General features: G+C 45.7%; 1 protein-coding gene across 1 annotated transcript in view; it reads right to left on the bottom strand.

The window, feature by feature from the left end:
- Positions 1-23941, bottom strand: part of ADAMTS9 (ADAM metallopeptidase with thrombospondin type 1 motif 9) — a 78724-nt gene that overhangs the window by 29824 nt on the left and 24959 nt on the right. Inside the window, exons 13-28 of the mRNA XM_054281041.1 lie at positions 19332-19513; positions 19097-19233; positions 17936-18053; positions 17576-17671; positions 14894-15060; positions 14656-14785; positions 14028-14154; positions 12182-12392; positions 11321-11485; positions 10057-10221; positions 9070-9189; positions 7181-7285; positions 6868-7035; positions 6406-6690; positions 5595-5756; positions 4849-5025 (exon numbers count right to left, since the gene is read on the bottom strand). Of these exons, the coding sequence (XP_054137016.1) occupies positions 4849-5025; positions 5595-5756; positions 6406-6690; positions 6868-7035; positions 7181-7285; positions 9070-9189; positions 10057-10221; positions 11321-11485; positions 12182-12392; positions 14028-14154; positions 14656-14785; positions 14894-15060; positions 17576-17671; positions 17936-18053; positions 19097-19233; positions 19332-19513 (2515 nt within the window). The remainder of the gene's footprint in view (positions 1-4848; positions 5026-5594; positions 5757-6405; positions 6691-6867; positions 7036-7180; positions 7286-9069; positions 9190-10056; positions 10222-11320; positions 11486-12181; positions 12393-14027; positions 14155-14655; positions 14786-14893; positions 15061-17575; positions 17672-17935; positions 18054-19096; positions 19234-19331; positions 19514-23941) is intronic.

Raw genomic sequence — 23941 nt, 5'->3', positions numbered from 1 at the left:
AGGACAGCAGATGAGACCCTCTGCAGCTCCTTTCCCTGCTCCTTCCCCTGCATTTATTCACTGGATTAGAGGTCAGAAGGGACATTGCTGACCAGTCCTTTTACTCCTCCATCACACTAAAAGGTCATGAGGGGTGTAAAGACCAATGGGGGCTTGCAAGGGGGAGAGTGGATTGCAACAGCTGAGCTTTAAGTTGCAGGAAATCAGCCCTGTGAGGAGCTGATCCAGGAATCACTAAGGTGCTGGCTCAGTGTTAAGCACACAGTGCCCCAGGGTGGTCCCTCACCTGCAGGGTGTACTGATGGGCTTCCATGGTTGTTTTCCTGCTGATGGAGCATCAGCACCAGCAAAGAGGAGAGAGAGAACTGATTACAAAAGTATACCTATACAGTTCTCTCCTTTTTTAAGTAGAAACAGAACAATGAAAGATAGTGATAATAGGCAAAAAATAAAAATGGAAAGGAAAACAAAATGAGGAGATTTTAGGGTAAAAAGAGATTAAAAAAATGATGTGACTCTACTGGGCAGCTGGGTAGCACTGGCTTTGCCCACCTGTGATTGCCTTGGAGCCACCAGCCGTGAGCACTGAGGTGAGCAGAGAGATGCATGAGCATCCATCACCACTGCCTCAGAGGAGCAACAGGCTGAGACTCTTCAAACAAAACCCCAAGAGCAGTTCAGCAATGCTGCTGTCACAGCAAATTCATTTTCTGCAGAGGACAAGAAGGGAACAGCAGAGTTATATACACTTGCAACCAAATCTGTCCCTGGCTATCACTTCTGCCTTAGCAAGACCTGACATCCTGCCTGCTATGAACATTATCAGAACAATGACACAGAGAATATTGCTGTTGAGCAGCCTATTTCCAGCCAGCTGCACAGAGAAGGCATTTTGCAAACAACATGTTGGGCTTTGACAGAATTAAATACAAATAACCCAAAGTTTCCACTGACATCAACTTTAAGATTAAAATTCCAGAGTGCCAGCTGCCTGACACAGATGTTGGTCAGGCAGTTCTTCCACTTCCCAGTTCAGAGCTCCTCTGCTGCTCTGTCCCTGTGTGCAGCCAAAGAGCCCTGCAAAGCCATCAATGGCACCAGCTTCCCGCCAAGGGAAACCAGTGATGCCCTAGCCCAAACCTGAACTCACATCCACAATAAGAGAGTTTGGAATTTGGCTGGTTAATGTTCTAATTACTTGACAGTAAGCTTCTGATTTTTTATTAGAGCAAAAGGCCCTCAAAGACTCTGATACCAGCACCTCTGCCTACAGGATATAGAGCTGGGAACCACAGAGAGCTGCACAACCACTGCACCAGCAGCTTGAACTTCAGAAACCCAAGACTGACAAGTACCTGACAAGTCAGACTACTTTTAAAATTATAATACTTTTTTGGAGAAAAACCCAAACAAACCCCAAATAAATCTAAACCTCACCCACCCATTTTCCAGAGTTTAAAGTCAAATGATCACTGCCCTGTGCAGTGAAGGCCAAATGACTCACCCAACTGAAGCAGGGTGCTGTAAGATAGAATTGTTTTACCTTATCTGTGACCATTTCCTAACTCAGAAAGAATGAGAAGCCCACAACAAGCTAATTCAGCATTGTTCCTAAATTGTATCAGGATACAGTTGGATATTAAGGCAAACTCAAAATATCAGAAATTATTGCATGGAGCAAATCTGTTCCAAAACAGGTGCTTTAAGGGAGGTTATACATATATTTTATATACGTGGTATAAATATGGGTATATTTATTAAAACCAAACCTTGGGTTTTAAGTGAAGCAATGGATAATTCTCATTGTGAACATCTCCCTCATCCTGGAGAACACGGCAAGATTTCCTCTCAGGATTCGAGAGTGTGTATGGAGATCTGCATTCACACCATAAAGCATTCAGAGGAGAAAAAACACTCTCTGTATTCTGGTGACAGTCAGTCAGCACGTTTTCTAAAGCATGGTTTTAATAAAAAGGTCAGGTCTATCACATGGTGTACAATTCTGCAAGGGGTAAATACATCTTCTTAAATAAGCAAGGGAATAAGAGTGTCACCTCCTCTTAGTCCTCTTTGAACATACATTAAAATGACAAGACATCTCACCAGTCTCTTGTTGTAAAATTATAATTTACACATACAATCTGTTTTTCCATTTAATTATCTCTTCCAAACCTGGATTTAACCAGCCAGATAAAGATCACTTGTTTACTGTATAAAATCCCAGTGGAATTTTGCCCGAGGACTGCGGGTTGGGTGCTTCAGACTCTCTCTGCTTTAATTTGTAAGTATTTTATAGTAATAATTTCACTGAAACTTGAGTAATGCTAAGCCAGTCAGATGATTGCAAGAAATTAGTTATCCAAACTTTGTAATTCATACACCTTTAACTGTGTTTGTTTAATCATTGAGAATGACAATTTCTGTTGGAGAACAAAGCAAGATAAAAGATGGAACATTGCAGAACTGTTTCAGAAAATTTAGCAAAAGTTACCAAAACTAAGTATATGATCTGAATTTAGGAAAAGACTCAAGAAATCATTATACAAATTCATTTATGATTACATTCTACTTGTCTTTAATTTTCACTGTTCAACATTAACATTAAACATTGTAAATGTATGCAATATTTATATAAAATTAAATAACAGTATTGGAAAAATAAATACACTTTTACATAAATACATAAATCCATACTGCTGAAAAGTTTCAGCTAATACTATACTCTTGTTTCAAAAGTGACCAAAAAAATATGGTAGTGACACTCCATCCCAACAGATGAAGTATGTACAGCTACAGAATGATGTTTGCAACCGATGGCAGAGCTAAAGCAAGTCCAGGTGACACCACAGTAAAGAGGAAAATTTGGCCATTACTACCTACAGTAGTAGCACGAGGTAGAAATACACGTGGAGTGTTCTGCTGGAGGGACACGAAGCCCTGGGGACCCCACAGATACTTCTCAGTCTTCAAACAGCTCTGGGTCCCCTATGTCAGAGCCCAAGGACACCTTGGTAAATGTGACTGAAAAACCAAATCAGTTCATGGCAATGACGGGGGCTCAGTCCTGCAGCCCCTTCCCCAGGGCTGTGGCCCTGCACCAGCTGGGAGGAGACACTGCAGGCAGGACAGGGTGTCCCTGCCCTCCAACCTGTCTGCCAGATGTCCCACCTGCTCCCAGGAGAGCAAGGACAACCCACTGAGACTAATGCATCAGAGTGGAGCCAAGGGAACTTTTCCTGGGTGAAAAGAAAACCACCAGACTAGAGGACTGCACCCTGTGTTTCCAACACTGAGAAGAAGGTGCAGCCCTGGAGCCTGCTTCTCAACAGCCACGAAGAATGAAACACAACTCTGTCCACACCTTTGGCTCTTGAAAATGGTCCAGCACAGGTAAAACAAAGTTGGAGGCACCTCCCAGCTGGCAAGTCCTGTGGGGCAGCCAGCACACGCATCGCTACCTCTGCTTACCTCACCTCGCTCTTCCTTAGCACCAGGCAGGTTGATGGACAAGGGGTACATTAGCACCTCAAATGAAATATTTCATAGCACTCTCTCTTGTACTGGTGAAGCACCGGATACACACCAGTTCAGAAGGTTTATGGCTATTGCAGAGCTCACTGAGGTATGATAAAAATATCGAAGAGTGTTACTGAAGGCATCCGTGTTACTGAAAGCACCCACAGAAGGAGAGCAGGTTTTGGCAAGATGACTTTCCAAACTATGACAATTGAGGAAGTCCAGTACATTAAAAAACAGGCTTCTTTTTTCTTTTCCTATAAAGTGCTTTTGAATCAGATTTTTTAAAAAGTTGTCTTCAAATGCTTTTATAACAAAATACACAATAAAGGTTTACATCTGTTTGAAGGCCACTCCAAAATGGACAGGTCTGTGGTTTTCCAGGGCTCCAGAAGCACCTCAGGTGGCACTTGCTTTGGTGCAGGTTCACAGAAAAAGTTGCTGCTCTGGGCAAGGACAATCGCAAAGGCGTGGCACCCAAAACAGCACCCCAACCCTGCGGTTCAGGGCTGCTCTGCCCTCACAAGTGCATCTCTGTAGCAGACTCCTCCAGCAGCAAAGGAGCAAAGTAAGACACCTCTGCTCCAAATACTATTTTGCTATTGGGAAACTGCCAGGGTTTTAAGCCTTCCAATACCTGGCTGATCATTTGCTGGATTAGTGATAAAGCAGCAGCTGGAGATCAAGCTAGACAATCACTCTCCAGAACCAGAGAGATGCACGAGAATAGCTTACAGGTGCCTTTGCACTGTACATCACAGTCTTCTTATATACACAGGAACAGAAACAGAGCACAGGTGTGAATGCACACATGTTTCTATGTAGGTCTGTCTGTGGGCATGTGCCCATATGCACACACATCTATACACACTTATACATGCCTGGGAATTGATGCCATTTAGCACATTCTCCCCACTTCTCTTGCCTTTGGCAGAGAACAATCACTGCTAAACCAGTAGGTGCCCAGTGCAGCATTACCATTAAAGAGCAGAACAATTTAACTTCAATGGAAATGTACTGCTTAAATTCCAGGTTTAAATCCACATGCAAAAACTTCGCCAGAACCAAGATTCATAATGCACGGCACTTGCAAAGTGTAATAAAATGGACAAAGGTTGCTACTTAGCAGAAAGTGCCTTTTAAATTAAAGGACCAGAGCTCCCCTAATGTAAGCCCTTCCTGAATAGGTGTTATTCTGAATATATAGTAAATAATCCTCTGTAAGTGCAGTTTTAAGACATGAAGCATTAGCACCTTGGTTTGAAGCAAATTAATTGTTGTTAGGGGATATCTACAAAATAGTTCATAAAGAGAAAGAGTTTATGGTCGTACCGAGCTCCAAGGACCAGCACTCCAGGCAGCATCTCTAGGACAGTCCTGCACATTGCACTGCTCTCTGTCTGGTGGCTTGTCAAGGATTTCACAGCTCAGATCCGTAAACCTTTCTCCATTTGGGCGCTGGCACACCACCAGCCGTGTTCTTGTCCCTCCTCCACAGGGCTTTGTGCACTGCAAGTCAGCAGAGGACAGAGCAATCACCGTTGGGACAGCAAAAACACTGTTCTCCTGCTGCCCAAAGCACCTCAAAAAACCAATGGTAGTTTCTGTTCCAAACTAACCCACTCCAGCCAAATCTCCCTCGTGAGCCTCAGATGGACCTTCAGCTGCCTCAGCTTCTCTCCTCCTAAAGCTGTTCATGCTGCTCCACCATGATATTGCCCAACTCCATGTGATAATCGAGGTTTACATCTCCAATTGCTCATCTCAGATTCATTTTCAAAAGTAAGCAGTGCTTTTATTTAAAAAAAGGCCTTCAGTTAAAGTAGGCTTCTCATAAAAAAAAAATCTTCGTTTTTGTAAAACTTACTTTTGCTTGGAAAGAAAGTTTTCCCATGACAAATGAAAATGAAAACACCACCCAACAATTGCTTGGGTTCACTCATTTATCAGAGGCTGCCCTTCAAGTTCCAATCCTTCTAATAAATGTCACCACAATACCCCTCTCTTCTCCCATTTTTCAGCCACCTGCTAATGAAAGTCTTGCCCTGGGCAGGGAGCCCAGATGCAAGTGCACTCACCTCTCCCCAGTTGCCATAGGCCCACTGAGGGCAGGGGCCAGACTCGCAGGATCTCTGCTCCATGGGTTTGCTTTTCTCATCGCAGTTATTTGCAGTGTATCCATTTTCATCCTGGCACACCACGACCCGCCGCTGGAACCCCCCTGCACACGTGCTAGAGCACTGGAAGACACAATTGCCCAGAGCTTCATTTAATCCAGGAATAGGCTAGCATTCTCAGCTCCTTCCCAGTGCCTTGCATCGTGGGAATGCACTGCTACAGGTTTAATTCATCTAGCAGGCATTAATAAACTTCAAAACCCAGCTATGGCTAATAGCAGTGCAATGACTTAGGTGCTGACTAAGCAAAGAAAGTAAACACCAGCCTAGTTTTAAGCAGGTGAGTAATCCCTGTTGCAGTGTCTGACATCCCATTTGTGCTTAATTCCCTTTAGAGACTTCCATGATAAAGCATTGCATACTGTTTGCAGTGAGAGGAGCTGGCATCGAGGCTCTGCCGTGCTTTGGCAACAACCCTGCACAGCTGTAAAAGCCCCAGGAGACAGCCAAGAAGCAGAGGCCGGCCTTTGCCTCATGGAAAATGATGCTGTCAGCTTTCTGCCTAGACTGCCTTGGAGATATGAGGTATGAGAGGCTGACAAGTGATGCTTGAGCCCTTCTGCAACACTTGCTTGTGTGAGCAGAGAGCAGTCAGCGGGGAGAAAGGTCCCTCTCTCGTTTCCCTTTGTGCTGACTTTAAGAAAATATGGATTAGCTTGGGAAAGAACCAAAACCCAACAAAACCCAAGAATAAGGGAATCAAGGCACTTACAGCACCCCAGGGGCCAATCCTCCACTGGTTGCCTCCTGGTATTTGTGCACGGTTTCGGTTGGGGCTGCCCCCAGGGTGCGGCTTGAGGCGATGGTCCGAATAGAGGAAAGGGGGGATGGGCCTGCCGTAGTCATGGCTGTTTGGATGACAAGGAGACATGGAGCACTCTTGCTCAGTGGCAGGGAGGTCGTCGGGGTCACACTCGCTCCTGTCCACCAGCTGGTCACTGTAATTGACGCAGATCACTTGTCGCGTTGCCTTACCTTGACCACAGGTCACCGAGCACTGCGTTACAGTGGGAAAAGGAGACACGGTCACGTTTCCAGTTTAGAGAACCAGCTCTTGCTAATAATGAACAGCAGAAAACCCAAATAACCTCACTTATAAAAGGGCAAGTGTGACAGATTAATGAAGCACATTTCCAGCAATGAGGTCTCTTGCAAGAGACAGCGTGATGCTTACAGAGCTCCACTCCAAGGCCTTCCACTGCCCACATGGTGTCACGGTGCACATTTCTGTGGCTGATGGCCTTGGAAGGTGGAAACAAGCTGACTCATCAGCCACGGAGCCCTGGTCATCCCGGCAGCTGACGTATCTCATCCGGGTGCCCTTCCCACATGTTGCAGAGCACTAGGGAAGAGCAAAGAGCATTACACTAGGAAGTTGCCTGGCATACATTGCAAGGACTTTGTAATGAAAAACTGGGCATATGCACTTAAAAATATCACATTGTCTACTGTAAAATAATCCTGAAAGTATTGTGATGTGTGCTTACCGGTGTCCAGGATCCAAATCTCCACTGTGTCCTGTGAACACCTGATATGGCTCTCTTGGCTTCAGGACTATTTGGATGGGGAGGACATACAGCTATCTCACAGTCCTGTGCAGGAAATACATGGGGGAAAAACAGGAAATAAAGAATTTGCAGATGTTTTGAATAAACCACCTCTTCTTCAACGTAATTATGGAGAATAGGCAACATCTTGAAACTCTGTGACCTGCATGCATTGTGCAGGCAGCTTCCTCCCTGCATCCCCTTGGTGAATCAGCAAAACTCAGCATCCTTTCCTGGAGCCTTCATATGGAATACCCTATGTGGACTTTTGACTTATTAGGAACTCTACAATAGGGATCCCCATAACCATGTGCCATCTCCATGCATTAAAACCAGATGTTTTTGAGGCAAAAGATGAAAGTTCATTAAACGTTCTGGCATGAACACACATCTGCAAAACAGCAACTTTATCTCCCTTCAAAGCTCCCTTCCTTCAGTGTGAGACCTGCAGCCCACACAATAAAGGTTATGCTGCTGATTGCAGCCCTTTGATTCCCTGCAGCCCACCAGACCACCTATATCCATGTGCTGATTTCCACCACACATCAAGCAATGTGAGGTTTTGGGGACAGACATGTCATTCTGCTCAGTCTTTGTACAATGCCTCACAGCAGGGCTCTGGTCCTGTCTGGACCTCCCAGGAGGTCTGGTGTCAGAAACTATGAACATCCATGACTTTACTCCATTGAGTAGTCCTTGCCAAAAAGGAAATTAAGAGTGATTGTCCCTGTGAGGGGGAGAGCAGCTTCTGACAAATGGCAAACCCAATTTCTGTTTTGCTGTGATTTCACTTATGCTGGAGGCATGCATGCCAAATGATGGCTGATGACAGGTGGGTTTGTTACCCCTTGACTGCAGTGCAACTGGTGTCCATACATGAGAAAAACAGCTCTTTCCCAAATGTTGTGGCCTTGGTTAAACTCTGAGCTGATGCAAGACTGAAGTTGCACAGGGCATTGAACACTACAATTCTCCTAGATGACAGATAGATGGTAATGTTCTGTTTTATCCAGCTCCTCCAGACACCTTGGACATATCCTCTGTTTGAAATGGGAATTTACATGTTTGCTTCCAAGTACACAGCATGGAAAGCCTCTTCAGCAAATTTGCAAAGGGGCTGCAACATTTCTCAATTTATCTGGCCACAGAGGACGTGTCTGGAACTGTAGCTGTCACAAACACCACATTGTCACATGCAGCAGACAAGAAATGGCCTCTCACCATCATTTGTGGTGAGGGGCAACAGCAACAGTCCTGCAGCCACATGAGCCCAGACTGCAGCCAGGCATCCTTGACTCCATGCAAGCCAAAGGAGGTGTCTGTTGTGTCAAAACCTGAACCTCTGAGGCCAGTAAATATCTTTCAACCTTGAGGTCTCTTGTTGCTATTCCAGATTAACCCACTGCAGATTCTTTAGCTCATGAGCTCTTAAGATTCCAGCTATAGTGCTGCATCTGAACACACCCTCACAACTCATTGCTAGAGCTCCATGGATATAAACCATAAGCAAAGGTAATTAATTTTCACCCAAAAAGCCCTGATACCCTCATAGGTTTTCTGTTGCCTTTCTGGCAATCTGGTGCTTCAGAGTGTAAGGTGAACCACATAGAGAGCATCTGGATGGAAACTCCCTGTTTATCTATCCCATTTCTACCAAAGCAGGATGCTGTGCTGCATCTTTCCAAGAACCATGAGCAGCCCAAAGTAGTGCTCTTCATGGCTGGCATTCAGGGCAAAGCTTTGCTGCAGCAAGATGTCCCCTGAACCTGTAGCCTGGAAGCCTCTATACACACACTGGGAAGAGATGGAGACAAGAGAGCAGGATTTACCTGGGTATCTGTAGGCCTGGTTGCAGCATTACACTCGTTATCATCCACCACTGACACATAGGTGCCCACAACACACTTCACTGCTCTCATCTGGTAGCCTTGGCCACAAGTCACCGTGCACTAGGAGAAGACAGATGGGAGAAAAGAGCACTGGGTCTGAGTAGGTGCTTTGGTTAGAAAGTATTAATTACCTAATCTTTGTTTAGGCACGTAGCAAAAGCAGCAAAAATTAAAGACAGTTTCCCTTCTGGTTTCTCTCCACTTCATGCATTTCAGCTTTAAATTAGGTCAAAGTTTTAACTCGCTGCAGCCACCAGTGCCTTGCACGCTTCACTTGCTTCTTTGGGAAGGAAGGTGGAACACTGAAATGATTTACTTTGCTGCACACATTAGAATCAGAGTCTGGTAGAACCTGTATGATATCCTTCTTTAAAACTGGTTGTTCAGCCCCATGGTAGCACGAGCAGCTAATGAATAATTTTACTGATGGGAAATATGTCTGACTGGGACAACTGGTCTGGGTTTACTGCTGTTTTTTAAGTCAAGAGCTAACAGCTTTGTGAAAAAGCAGATGCCAGAACACCCTGGGAGGAACGAGTAACTTGTATTTTAACAGAAAAAAAACCCCTCACTAACCCAGAAACTGGAAAACATTGAAAGCAACAGTTATTCAACATGAGCAGCTTTTCTGTGAAAAATAGGGCATGTATTTATGTGCCTAAATATGGATTTAGGAGTGTAACCTTGGAAACCTCTTTTTTTGAAAATCATGGCCAATTCATTATGACAGAGATTAAATTTAGCACAAAGGGCAGGTACTGTTATTGCTGCCTATGCACTGAACCCAAGCAAACAGAGGGCTGCTTTGGTGTGCAAATCAATTAACACAGTTATGCTGCTGAATCTGGATTAAAGGGCAGCGCCCAGCCCCAGAGCCACCCTTATCCAGGTCCCCCCAGGCAGGAGCCTTGTGGGGCTGTGTGGTACCTGTCCCCAGGGCCCCACTTGCCACGAGGCACACTCCTGCTGCTGGCACATCTGCACCGACTCCGGCTTCGTCTTGGGGTCGCAAAATCTGTCGTTCAATCGATCTTCTCCAAACTGGCACCACGTCTGGCGGTGCTTGTGCCCTTTTCCACAGGTGACCAAGCACTGGGAGGAGAAAAGTGCAAGCTCAGGTGGTGCTGGGGATGCATTGCCAGCTCAGCACCTGCCCTGGCACTGGAAAGTAAACCTGGAGATCTACTGCAATCACTGGTTAAAAAATATCCTGGTGCTGAAGTGCAGCGATTTAGCTAACATCAACATGAAAGACAGGGGAGTGTCTTGTCAACAAGAAGATTGCTCTCAGGAGCTGGTCTAGAGCAGGGGCTGGATCATGGAGAGCACAGCTGGGCTAGAATCCTTCAGCATGGGCAAAGTGAGACCACAGAGTCTCTTGAATTCCAGTAGCTCTGAGACACAGGGCAAAGGCACAGCACTGCCCTGTGGGGTTTTAGCTGTGCACAACAGGGTGTTTCTAAAACACTTGTTCTTTCTGAGTGTGCATTTTAAGGGTCTTTGCTTCTGCAGGCTGTGAGCACTTCTCCCACTGCCCTGGCGTGGCTTGGACTGCCACCAGCTCGAATCAGAAGACACGTTTGGTAGAAAACAATCTCCATTCCCATTTAATTGCTTTCATTATGCCCTAAAAGAACACGATTCACAGAAACAAGAGAAATTTGGCTACAATGAAGATGAGCACCCTTTGAAGATTGTTCTCCAGGACCCCCAGTCCTGCTGAAGAGACAAACCTATCAAGATCGTTTTGTTGCATTGCAAAAAACACCAGCAGCAGTGGAAGCAGTAATAAACAGCAGAGAGAGGCTGAGCAAAACATCAGCAGGGTGCAATCCTGCCCTCCAGTGACAGCCAGAGCTGCCAGGGCTCTTGAGGACAATCTCAAGGGAAAATGAGGGCAGAAGGTATTTTTCTTCCCAAATGCACAGCAGAACTACAGAAAAACTGTGGAGAAATTACTGCAGGATTGCAGAGACATTAACCCCTGGTGGCTTTGCAGGGGAGAAAGTGGCCACTTGACCACAAGGCCAATAACTTTGCTGCCTGTCTGAAGCCTCCCTGTGCACAGGTTTGCCACCTTCTGCAGGAGGCACAAACAAGGCAAGCAGGGATGGAGACACCTCTTTGCAGACAGCAGCCCCTCAGGGTGGAGGACCAGCAGGGTGAGCCCAGCCTGGTGCTCAGCACTCACCTCTGACCAGTCACCGGTTTTCCACTGTGGGCACGAGAAGTCACTGCACCTCTGCACCGTCAGCTTCTCCTGCTGGCTGCACTTGCTGTCGTCCAGCACGTCATTGTAGGTGTTCACACACATGGCTCGCCGCCGCCGCGTGCCCCCGCCACAGCTCTTGGAGCACTGTGAGGGACACAAAGAGTCAACATTTCCTGCCACTCTAGTGCTATTGCCTCCTCCCTCACTGTGGAGTGACTGCAGGAAACCTCCAGAGCAACAGCTTATACTTTAGGTAACAGGCTTTTACTTTATGTACTCCTTTAAAAAGCTAATCTTGCTAAGCTTAATAAAATGTCGTGGCAATGTGTTTCTCAAATTCATTTCAGAATATAACCCCATTATTACTTTTACAAGTGTTGCCTTTCAGTTGTCCTAAATGGCTGCTGTTTGTTCTCATTTTAAGAGAGATTAACTTTCTCTGACCAGCCAGCCCCCCTTCACTGCGCCCTCGCTGGAAAACCTGAGGCTCGTCAATCTCTTGGGCGCCTGCATGCAGGAATATTCTTGTTAATGCAAAAAGATGTATAAAGGAAACAAATTTCAGGAGTCCTCTGATGATGGCAACATGTCCTCCCCAGCTCCTGGCAGTGGTAACAGCTTTGATGGCAGCTAGCAGAGCTTCATGTAATGAAGATGAGACAATTAATTGCAGTGGTAGGTAAGGAGTACCAGGCTGATTCAGACTAGGTTGTCCTCCAGAGGAAGCAATGAAAGCAGAACCACTGTGGCCATATTTTACATACATTCTGTTAGCAACATAAACAACCAATGTACTGCTGTGCACGGAGCAGATTCTCTGTGCCACAGAGCATCCCTCACCTCAGTCCAGGCCGAGTAGCGCCATCCTCCCACGTTGCAGTCTCCAGTGCACTTCTCCCTCGTGCTGGGCTTGGTCTGGCTGTTGCAGAAGCGGTCATCCACCTTCTCTATCTTGCCCTCCAGCCTGCTGTACTTGGAGCAGTAGATCTCCAGCGTGCGGTAGCCCAGCCCGCACTGCGCCGTGCACTCGCTCTTCCTCGCGATGTGCCACCTGCGCCAGGGACAGCAAACATCAGCCCCGGGCTCTGCAGGGAACGTGCTCAAGGGTGTGCGACAGAAATAAAGAATATATGCTCTTGAACAGGAAGTTTTGGCTCTGTGTCACGCTTCCCAGTGTTTTGGGACTTGCAATTAGCCTGGCATTGCTGCTTGAAGGGAAGGAACTGTCTGAAAGGTCTTTTTTTAAGGGAAAAAAAGGCAGCAAAGCTACACTGGAATCCTGTGGGACCAGTCAAGGTGGCAAGGAGAGTTCATGGCCAAGCAAGGAACAGTGCCCTGAAAGCTTCTGAAAGCTTTCCACCCTATGTTCCACCTCAGCATCTAAAAACTGGAAAATACAGCATCAGAAAATTATCTGCACAGGCTGGAGAGGTGTTCCACAATACAGGACGCCCACAAAGCAGTTTCAGCTCTTCAAAGGACAAGCAAATGACTTGCTACAAGATACTCAAGCCCTAGCTGTGTCAGCAGGGATTAGAGGTGTTCTTTCTTGACAGATTTCCACCCTGCTGCCTCCTCTGTGAGATGGACCACAAGGATGGTGCTGGAGGCCCCCAAGCACCCACCTGGGGATACATCCCTTCTTCACATCAGTCCAGCTCTGGAAAGAGATGCTGGACATGAGACCTGATCCAGGGAGGTGCTGGAGATCCTGAAGCCAACAGGAGCCCATTGCCCCTCACACCTGGCAGGGGTGGCTTCTGGGGGAGGAGGCAGTGACATCCTCCAGGGGTCCTGGAGACCCTCGGGCTGCTGCCTGTGCCTGTACAGGGAGCACAGAGCCCCGCTCCCAAGCCAAGAGAGCAAACTCTATCACAGCCCAGAGAAGAATAAGATCAAGGGGATTTGGAATCAATAGCTCCTGACTGGTGGGAGCCTCACATCCCTGCATGCTTTTCAGACTCCTGTTTTGCCCTTCTCAAGTTTCCAACCTGTTGCAATGGCAACAGCTGTTACCGCGACAACCCGGCCCCGCACAGCCCCTGCACAGCCCCGGTTTAACAGGGCTGCAGAAACCCCTCGGGAAACTCAGCCTTCTGAATTGCTTCACCAGCAGAGGCTTAATGCCACCACATTTAAGCCCCAGGAAGGAAAACAGATTGCTTTTTAAAGGAAAATGGGTTGTGATGATTTAGACTGTGCTCCATCAATTCCAGCTTGCCAAGAATTGTCTGGGGACAGCCCCAAACCCATTCTACACTTAAGCCTATTCTTTGCTTTAAATAAACAGTGATAAATCCAAGTCTTAGCTACATTTTTGCTTTAAGTGTATGTTTTCCCCTCTCTGCAGGCTGTATGTAGAATGGCGCTGAGCATTTCTGATCCAGGCAGATGCAAATTTCAGGCCTTGTATTGCACAGGGAGATTTTTCAACATTAGAGAATTTTTGTTATAGTTAGCTCTAATTGAATCCAGCAAGAGAAATGTAAAAACATTGAAAAGTGCTTTTCAAAACACCACTGGTGGATGACAATCTCTCTTGGTTGACAAAGAGGCAACTATCAATCCTTTTCTTTTTCAAAATCTAATGCTGGTGAGAAAGGGAATTAGGGTGAGAAGCGAAAGGAAAGAGGAGTAAATAATAAGTACACAATGTTATTTATATACATGGCTGAGCACAGTGCACCTTAATTCACACTCTGTGTTACAAGGCTCAGTGCTGGGCTCAGGCTGGGGAAGTCGATCGCATCGCTGGTCTGACACCGTGAGCTGATCTGACTCTCTCTTACACACAGGCTTCCTTTTGCGTTCTCCTGCGAAGAAAACCAGCACTTGGTTTGAGTCAAGCAGCAAAGTGATCAATTCAGCTATTTCTCCTACACCTTTTATAGTAATATTTAAGATATGCTTAGGTGTGCTTTTCTACCTCTGTCAGAAACAGGGAGGGGGTTTAAGACTAAGCGAGGCAGAAAGGGTTTATTGTAGATGGGGTGGACACAGGCAGAGGGCTCGGTACCCCCACAAGGATGGGCTCTGAGTATTTAGCAGGGTGGCCACCTTTAGGAAACGCCTCATTTTCTGTGCTTCAGCTTCCTCACCTGCAAACCAGGTTGTGAGGCTCACCTGGCTGGGAGGGGGTGTAAGGTGCCCTGCTCTGAAACCCAGAAGCACCTTATAGGATGTTATCCTCCCTGCAGACCAGGGAAACAACAATACTCACAGGGTGAGAATCTCTTGACAGAGAGGGATCTGTTTGATGTACTGCCCAGACCCCAAATGAATCCAGGACAAAACTACCCTTCCCAAGCACCCACCTTGGCAGAGCTTACTGCAGGGCTGCCAAGGGCCATGCTCATTCCAGTAAAACTGCTGAGGTTTGTCCTCAATAGGGATATTGAATGTGTAACGAACATCAGGATTGTACAAATTGCCCACTGATAAAACCTGAGAGGAAGAAAAATGAAGCAGAGTAAATCAACAGATATCACTGCCCACTGTTTTCAGTCCAACAATGCTGGGCAGACTTGTCCATACACACAACATATACTTCACCTGAAGTGTTATTTCTTGCTCAATCCGATCTGTAGAATTAATCCTTTCAACAGTATTATCGGAGCCACTGTATTCGATCACAGCATTCCCAACTTTGATTTCCCTTTTAAACATACTGACGACAAAGTCTCCATTTAATATAAAGTCTCCTTGACTGTTAGATAACGCTGCATAGGTGCAAAAAACAATAACTAAAGAGGCAGAATTAACTCATACATACATAACAACGTGGGTCATGTGCTCCCAGTGCTCCCTTCTCTGGGGGGAGGAAGCCCACTGGCATTCTCAAACAGAAAGGATGTAAAGTGAGCAGCAGAGCTCTTGCAGACATTCTGCCCTCTCCTTTTCCCACTGGAAAGCCTCCTAAAAATGAAGGCTGAATTCCTGAAGTTGTTGCTAAACAGTTCATCCATAACCCAAAACAGAGGTATCCAAAAGGCATTCTGGGCTGGCTGCTGCAAGGAGCACACATAGGCTGTTTCCCCACATATACCACAGAAATAATCCTGCCCAAAACTTTTCATGAGCTGTGTGGATAGGGTGTCTTCCCTGGTGTTTCCAGGTGTGTTCTTAGGGTAAATGTATGCACCCTAATTACCTAAACATAATTTCTAGTATATAATTACAAAGAGTTTGGTCAGTATTTCCCCCTTGGTTGCCCTCTCCCTCCTCCCCCCATACTTTTTATTATTCCAAATCTTAAGGTATGTGAGAGCACTGGAGGCTTAAAGCCTAAATGCTTTATAAAAGGAACAGTTTCCTGAAAACAGCAGTCTGCTGCACAACTTCACACTAATGCGATTATGTAGCTAATTTCCTAAGTTAGCTTCCCCACCATTTCACCCATCACAGCTATGTTACTAAAAAGCCCCTGTACTGAAAAATCTAAACACCAAAACACCAAAGGGAAAGTTTTTCCATCGAATGAGGAGAGATAATGAAGCAAAACACTGCTTAGTACCAAAAAGACACATATGGAGAAAACCTCACAAAGCAGAGGCTACTCTTAACCAAGTTTCACACTTTGGAGGTTTTAATGTTATTAGGCAGTAGTAAAACTCATTAAGGGATTACTTCTCTTTTATTATATCTCCTATAACAGTAGGTACATCTTGGACTTGATGACAACATCAAATTCCTCCTAAATAGTTAAGCAACTACAAGGTTCACAGTAACTGAGGGCCCAAGATTTCACACTCAGTGAGCTGCAAAGTAAGTGGACACATGCACACTTCTCATTTACTTCCAGTCAGGCCTAATGTGAAGAGATGCTTTCCCAGCAATATTAAAGCAACATTAAAGAAGATTTGACTTCATTGTTTCTCAAGAAGATTAAAGGCCCTCCAAGAAGAGCTGAGAAGTTTGGGGCTCCTTCTGGGGTGAACCAGTTTGAAAAGGCATAACATAGGGAGGATTGTTTTTCCCAGGAAAGAGGAAAAATAAAATTTGGCGCCCTCCTCCAAGACAGAAAACTCTGAGACCTCAGTAACATTTTTTTTGGTGCTGATGTGCATTTATGCTGCACCATCTCAACTTTTTGCCTCACTGAAGGCTCCAGCCACATGGATGGCATTTCAGAGAAACAGCAAGGCTGTCGTTGCCTCCCTTTGGTGCATGGTAGTCTCTGGCACTTGTTTCTCAAATTACTCCCTATACCTTTGATGGGCTAGGGGCCACCAGCCAACTCCCCTTATTAACACACCTAGTTACAGGAATTTGGTGAGATAGAACAAGATGAAGTGCCCTGTTCAAAGATGTAAGTACAGGACCCTGTGCTACTGGAACACAGCTGGTGGTGCAAGGCATAGGGTGTGCAAAAGAGGAGAACCAGACACTGACAGGACTTAATGGCAAAATCAGCCTTCAACTGGGAAGTGTAACATCAATCATGATGTTCATCATGTATCATCTCTGCTATTGAAGCCAAACAGAACTATCTGTGGGGTGAGTGATCATGGTGGAAAAGACACTCATGGCCATGCTAGCAGCATATGTGTGCATGTAGCAGAGTGGTCTAACACAGCACCACAAGCATTTTCATCTGCCTCTAAAGACACAGCCACAGATTAGAGAGAACAGTGATTATGAAATTCCAACAGCCAAAGGCCAAGTTACTGTGAGGTTTAAATCAAACCAATATCTTTGGTGCAGAGTATTTCTTTACAGTTACATGTCACTATCAGGCAGGGACAAGAAGGCCTCACTATGTGAAATCAGAATTATTATTCTCAGAAGAATAGAAAATAATTTCTCTTTGCATGTGTTTACAAACATCTTTCAGGACATGGCACCAGCCAAAGCATGGTGACAGCAGAGATAAAGTTGCAGTGAGGAGACTCCAGCAGAGCTCAGAATGCTGTTTGGTTCCCAGCTTTGTCCCTCAGCTACCACCCAGGCTCAACAGTCCTTCACAGCCCCAGACACACCCTAAGGGAATATTTCTTATAACTGGAGAACCTCCCAGACCTTGCAACTAGGATGGCATGAACAAAAAAAAAAAAAAAAAAAAAAAAAAGAAGATGATAAGGCTGAATGTTTGTCAAACACAGAAAAACTCTCACCAAGAAAACATCTCCCTCAAATTAATTCTTCAACCTCCCTAGCAGAGAGCTGCCAGTAGATACATCACCACAACCAGACAACAAAGCAGATTTCTGGAGTGACATAAGGAACACAACTCACCCAGGTAGTTGTCATCCTCTGGTTTCCCTGAGTAACTGTGCTGACGCACATCAATATTAGTGGCACCAGCTGGGATGCGAACCACAACGTTATAACCTAGGAAAGATGGAACAGAAAGTCAAGGCTATTACACAGGCACTTGATTTGTTTTCTGCAGGGGAAGGGAAATGAGCTAAGTTGCTTCACATTACACAAGCTGATACTTTTCATTTAGGGATAGCATAAATAGTTATAAAAAGGAATATAGTATAGCTAGAAGGATTTTGTGTTTTACATCGGTGTTTTTGCAGATTAAGTGTCGTAATGGCTTTTATAGACCCACATTTTTTCACCATAAAGTTTCTAGCAACAGATTCTTACCATAATGCACCGTGTTAAATGTGCCTGCAACAGTTTTGCATGAAGAATTATCCCCACCACAAACACCACATTTATCTCTTCTTGCTTTTGAATTCAGCACATGATCACATCCAGCTTGCTTTAAGAGAAAAATTGAAAAAAACATATTGAGCAAATACAGACTAGAACAGTATTGACAAATCTCCTAATTAAGGCACACAAAAGCTGTGTATGCAAAAGGCTGCTGTGAGATAAACTGGTTTGCTTCCCCACATTTTTCCACTGATTTACAGTGCAGCCATCCTACAAGGTTTTACAACAAAAGGCTTTTTTACAAAGCAAGAATCAGAACAACTATTTGCACCAGGTAATGCTTTCACTAGAAAAAAATTCTTGCATCAATTGTTCCTGTAGAGAAAAGTGTGAAGAACAATTGTGAATGGAAATGTAGGGCTCTGGGGCCTGATCAGGAGGAACTGGGGCAAAACACAGAAGGAAGCAACACTGGGATTTAGGCTGAGATTCCACAGCCCTCAGTAACCCAGGGCAGACATGCAAACATGTTCCACTTAAGTGTGTCCCCTGGTGAATGGTCTAGACTAAGATGAGGAGTGGCTGAGGAGCTCAGCCTGGAGAAAAAGAGGCTCAGGAGAGACTTTCTCATACTCTACAACTACCTGAAAGGAAGTTGTAGCCAGGTGAGGGTCAGGCTCTTTTCACAGGTAACGACCAACAGAACAAGAGAAAACAGCCTCATGTACAACAGAGGAGGCTTAGATTTGATACTAGGAAATAATTCTTCACCAAAAAGGTTGTCAAACACTGGAACAGGCTGCTCAGGGCAATGGTGGGAGTCACCCTCCCTGTTAGTATTAGAAGATATGTAGATATGGCACTTGGGGACATGGTTTAGTGGTGAACTTGGCACTGCTGCGTTAATGGTCGGACTTGATCTCAAAGGTCTCCACCTAAATAATCCTATGATTCCATGTGTGGCTCTTGGGCAAATCTGGAGGCTGGCACAAGCTTCTGACCATTTGGGGCTTACAGAGCCTGCAGCTGGTAATAGGCATCCTCTGAGTGAAGAGGACATGCCACCACCTGCCTGGAGCACAGTGCACAAGCACCAGCCTGCCCTACCAAACTGCCATCCCCCTTTGGTGAGGAAGGGACAATGATTACCCGGCAGAGGCCCTGCACGCAGATGTCGTTGGTGTCGGGGCCGCAGGGCGTCCCGTCGATGACGCGGTCCCGCAGCTGGTAGTAGGCCGTGTTCCCTGCCACCCGGCAGAAGAGCTTGCACCGATCCTTCATCAGGACTGCGGGGGGAGGAGGGACACCAGGAGCACGTTATCTGAACACCCTCACCCCAGGCAGCAATCCAGGAGGCAGGACCTGCATCCCCCCAGCCACTTACTGCCGCTGTACTTGGGAACCCAGCGCACGTTCGTGGGCAGCCCGTTGATGTTGAAGTGCTTCCCATCAAAGTCAGCGCACTGCTCATCTCGGAAATCCTTCTTCAGCTTCGAGCACGGCTCTGTGTTGCAGGATTTAAACTTCATGCGACGGCCCACGCAGTATTTCCCACCGTTTTTGGGTCTGCAGAGACAACACCGGGCTGGAAATGAGGTGGAACTGCAATTCTGCAACCGGGTCGGTACAGTCAGGATTTGCAGCAGCACTTTGTGGGCTCTGTCTTTCTGCATACCTTTAATTAATATCCCAGGTTGACAAGTAGGAAATGTTATGCTGGTGTCTTACAAAAAAATCCCACATATGCAATAAAAAGGGATGAAAAAGAGAATATTTGCTTTCTGATGGATGCCATGGTCGTGAGAGAAACCAGAAAGGAAGCACAACATCATCTTCCCCAGCTGAGGATTTATTTTCACATTGAGGGATCCCACTCAGGCCCATGTTTCCTTACAACCCCATCAGTCGTATGGATTTTGTGGCTGACAATTTGCCTTTGATCTAGTGGGTTGCAAATAACTAAACATTACAGGAGAAAAGGCTTCCTTCCCTGCAGAGGCTGAAAGGTCAGACAGCACTTAGTCCTTCAGGATTTCTAGCCCCAAATGTTAAAAATGGTAATGCTGAGCACTTTGAAACAACTTTACCTCCATATATTCCAGAAAGCATCAAAGACAGCCAATAAATAACTTACCCCCATTTTATAGCAGGATGACACTGGTATAAACTGGGAAGAGAAATCCCATCCAAGCCACATAAAACCCAGTGGTAAAGCCTAGAAGCTTTCATTTTAAATTTCCTGACTCACAGATTCAGAGCTGTAGACATAAAACTATTTTTCTCATATGTAGATGAAGCCTTTGCCAAAGAACATCACTCTGGGGACTGAAAGAGCCTCTCCTATTCCATCTGCTGCCAGCAGTGGTGCAAGAATGAGCTGCACATCAAAATAACCACCAAACCTACATCTTCTACCTACCCCCTGAAAAAGGAATGCCTGCAGCAGCAAGAAGTACAATCAGAAGAGTGACTTGCTGGGCTCCAACAACCATTCACCCACAAATCCTGCCTTCCAGGGCTGTTCTTCAGGATCAGCTCTGCCTTGCCTGGGAACCAGGCGCCCATCAGTGCTCCAGGGATGCTGGCAGAATGCTCCTTCCCTTGGAGCTCAGTTGGGAAGGAACACACACAAAGTTTGCACACTTGGAGAACTCTTCAAGATGCAGATGAATGAGTGATAAATGGGAGCCACCCCTGTCCTCAGAACAGAGGTGCTCACCATGAGATCTCCAAGTTGCGTGCAGCCAGCACCTCTTAACAAGAGACAGCATTCCCCTGCACCTGCACAATGATCTCTACACACAGTGAGTCAACAAATTCCTGCAGCTGAACAGAATTTTTGAGCATCTCTGCACCTCAGGAAGCCCAGCAGTGCCTTTTATCCCACAAGTAACAATTCTTCACTCTTTCGTTTGAGATCTCTTTATGACTCAAGTAGCAAAGTTCCTGTGAAACAAATGAGAGACAGAAGCACAGAACACTTACCCTTGCCAAAAGATTGCCTGCAAAACCAGGAAAGGCAGGCAGACTTCCCACCACCCCTCACCACCACACTAGGGATGCTCACAGGTTTGGCAGAAGCAGTTCTTGAGCAGCTGCAGGTGAGATGCTGGGCACCACCAGTTACACATGTGGGATTTTTCCTGCCAGCATCCTCCAGTCACTGAGATTCTCACTGTTCTGGTGCAGACCCCTCTAGTCCTACCCTAAATACCACAGGGTATGATCTGTCCTCAGGCACAGCCCTGAGCAATAGCTCACAACACCAGCTCTACCTGCTCTGAGGGCAGTTCTCATATGCCATCTGGAAGTGAAATGCATGTCATTCACAAAGGTTTCTGGTGTTATCAATTAAGCAAGTACCAGTGACAAAAAGCCCAAGCAACTGCACAGTGGCCATTGCAGATTCCAGATTACAGACTGATTTTACACCTTTACAGTTCCTAGTGGAGTAAGTCTAAAGCTGGTTTTTACTGATTTAATCTGTTGTCCACCTTGTGACAAACAACTTCAAAGAACTTACCTGATTACACCTGGGACAGCTCCAGGGCTACCCCAGCACAGCAGCTCCAGCAGACACAGCCCAAACTCCTCCTTGCCTTGCAGGCACAATGGCAATTGCTGGGGGTTTCCCAACACCAGAGCCCATCCCATGGACTATTCCAATGCAGGCACATGAGCCACCTCTAGCTACAAAGGGACATCTCAACCACACAGCATACTGGGAAACTTCTTTATCGTGGCAGCAGCGCACTCCAGACCTGGATGAATCTAAGTCATTCATGGGGGAATTAACAGGGTTCATCATTTTCACTTCAAAAGCATTTGTACCTCTGCAGGATTGCTGCAGTTTGAGTTATACAAACCTTTAAGAGGGCATTTCTTTTTAAAAAAAAATTGCAATTACAACACTTTTATGGCAACCACATTGCTTCCAATATAAATCAATTTAACTAAAATGAAACTCTCAACTATTTAGTTAAGGGGAACATGAACATGTAGGAGCTTTTTCTTTTTTTAAAGTATGTCTGATAAAATCCAAAAATCCCAAGCTACTATTTAGTTTTTTCTTCACTAGACATGACCCCTGAGACTGAGATAACATCGACACAGGACACACCACAAACTGAAGGATGCTAATGCTTGCCACCTTGTTGCAAACTGTCAGCTTTGTAACCCTGGCAGGAAATCTCCTTGCAGACAATGCTGGGGGCCGAAGCACACTCACACTTCGGACACTCAAAAACAGCTCCAAACTGCCCTGACAGTTTCAGAGTGTTTTTAACCAGCACTGCTTCTCACAGAATCTGAGGGACAGAAAGAGCTGACCCTGAAAAAGAAGCCACCCTCATATAACATCCATTTTCAGTGTCATGAAGAAATACAGCATTATTGGAATATAACATCACACTGCAACACAGCATACTTCATTCTGTGTAATATTTTTACGGATCATCAACACTGTACCATAGAGTCAGAAGGGAAAGTAATACATGCAGAGAAACCTTTTTTCCTTCCATTTCCCTTCCCTTGGAGTCACCTATTTGACCAATTAACAGCTGGCATGGACCCACTTTCAATCCAGTACCATTCCCCCAGGCTCCTGCACACACCCCAGACCCACTGCACTCCTTCCAGCAGCCCAGAAACTCTCAGGCCCAGGGAATGATGGGGTCTCATCCCCATTCCCACCCCAACAGGTGTGAAATACATGATGCTCAATCCATCACCTTGAGCATTTTGAGGATGTGCTCATGTGTGACTGCAGAAAAATCTGAGAAGCTCCAGTGTGCACAGATCAGTTTGAGATATCCTTCCTCACATTCCAGAAAGCCCTAGGACTGGGAATTGGTTGGTGGCTAGCACAGTTATCTACACATTTGTTTACATGTCAGGCTCAGACAGTCAAGCACAGGTGGATACCTCTGTGATGGACTAAAATGCAAATGTGATCAGACTCACATCCAGAGATAACATTCCCCCATCCAAAAAACCATTCCTGAAAACAGGGCTTCTGGTATTGACATGTTATCAAATATGCCCTTTCCCGTAATTCTGCAATATATCTTTATTTGAAAACCATGGCTTGCACCACAGCCCCTCTGATGATGCACCACAGCCATGGGCTTTGTCCACCAGCCAGGCTCAAATTCCCATGTGGGCAATCTCAGTGGGAAGGGTCTGGTCTGGTTAGCAAACACATTCCTTCAGGGTATGTCAAAACAGTCTGCTGCCATTCCAGAGGCCTACAGCTCTCCCTGCATCCCTGCAGGACACTCATCATGTAGGTGTCAGAGCACTCTACAAATTGTAGAGAGGCAGGAGCTGCAGCTTTACTTTCTGCAGCGTGGAGGGAATGGATGTAATTTTCAATGCCAGATTTAACACAATTTTTTACCGGATGCAAGATCCCACCCCAGATTCTCATGCACAGAAAAAAACTTTAAAAAGCTAAACCAACTTTGAATACAAAAGATTTATTGAGAATTATTTCAGACCTTACTCGAGGTATCTGGGTTAGGTTTGCTGCCTTCTACAACAGAGGAGAAACTGTCTCCTTTTCAAGTACTCTGAGAAGGGAAAAAGGCAATAGAGTATCCAGTGGGGTCTCATCCATTTGCATCATTTTAGCAGTCCCATGATAATGGGAACCCAGGTGGTGGGAGCTCACATTGTGGTGTCAAATTACAGGCACAAACCAACAACAATCAGTGGGAAGCTCTGTGGATGGTGCCAGGACAGGCTACTCCTCCCAGAGACCTTGTGAGGGGCTGGAGAAGAAAGGCCAGTGCCAGCACAAGGCTCAGGAAAGGAAAATACCACTATCAATCACAAGGATTTCTCAGGCAGTTTGGTGCTGAGTGTGTTTAGGTGCTTTTGCAAATCCCAGCCACAGCAATACACCTACTGAAGCACCAGGGTACAAACCACAAGCAATCAGGGAAGATGGAATTTCAAATCCCTTGGCTAGCCTTTAGGATAAAAGGAGATTTT

The sequence above is a fragment of the Melozone crissalis genome, unplaced genomic scaffold, assembly GCF_028551555.1.
Source record: "Melozone crissalis strain CALT ecotype California unplaced genomic scaffold, PUWL_Pcris_2 ptg000029l_1, whole genome shotgun sequence".
Lineage (NCBI taxonomy): Eukaryota > Metazoa > Chordata > Aves > Passeriformes > Passerellidae > Melozone > Melozone crissalis.
This window is presented reverse-complemented; position numbering and strand designations above follow the sequence as displayed.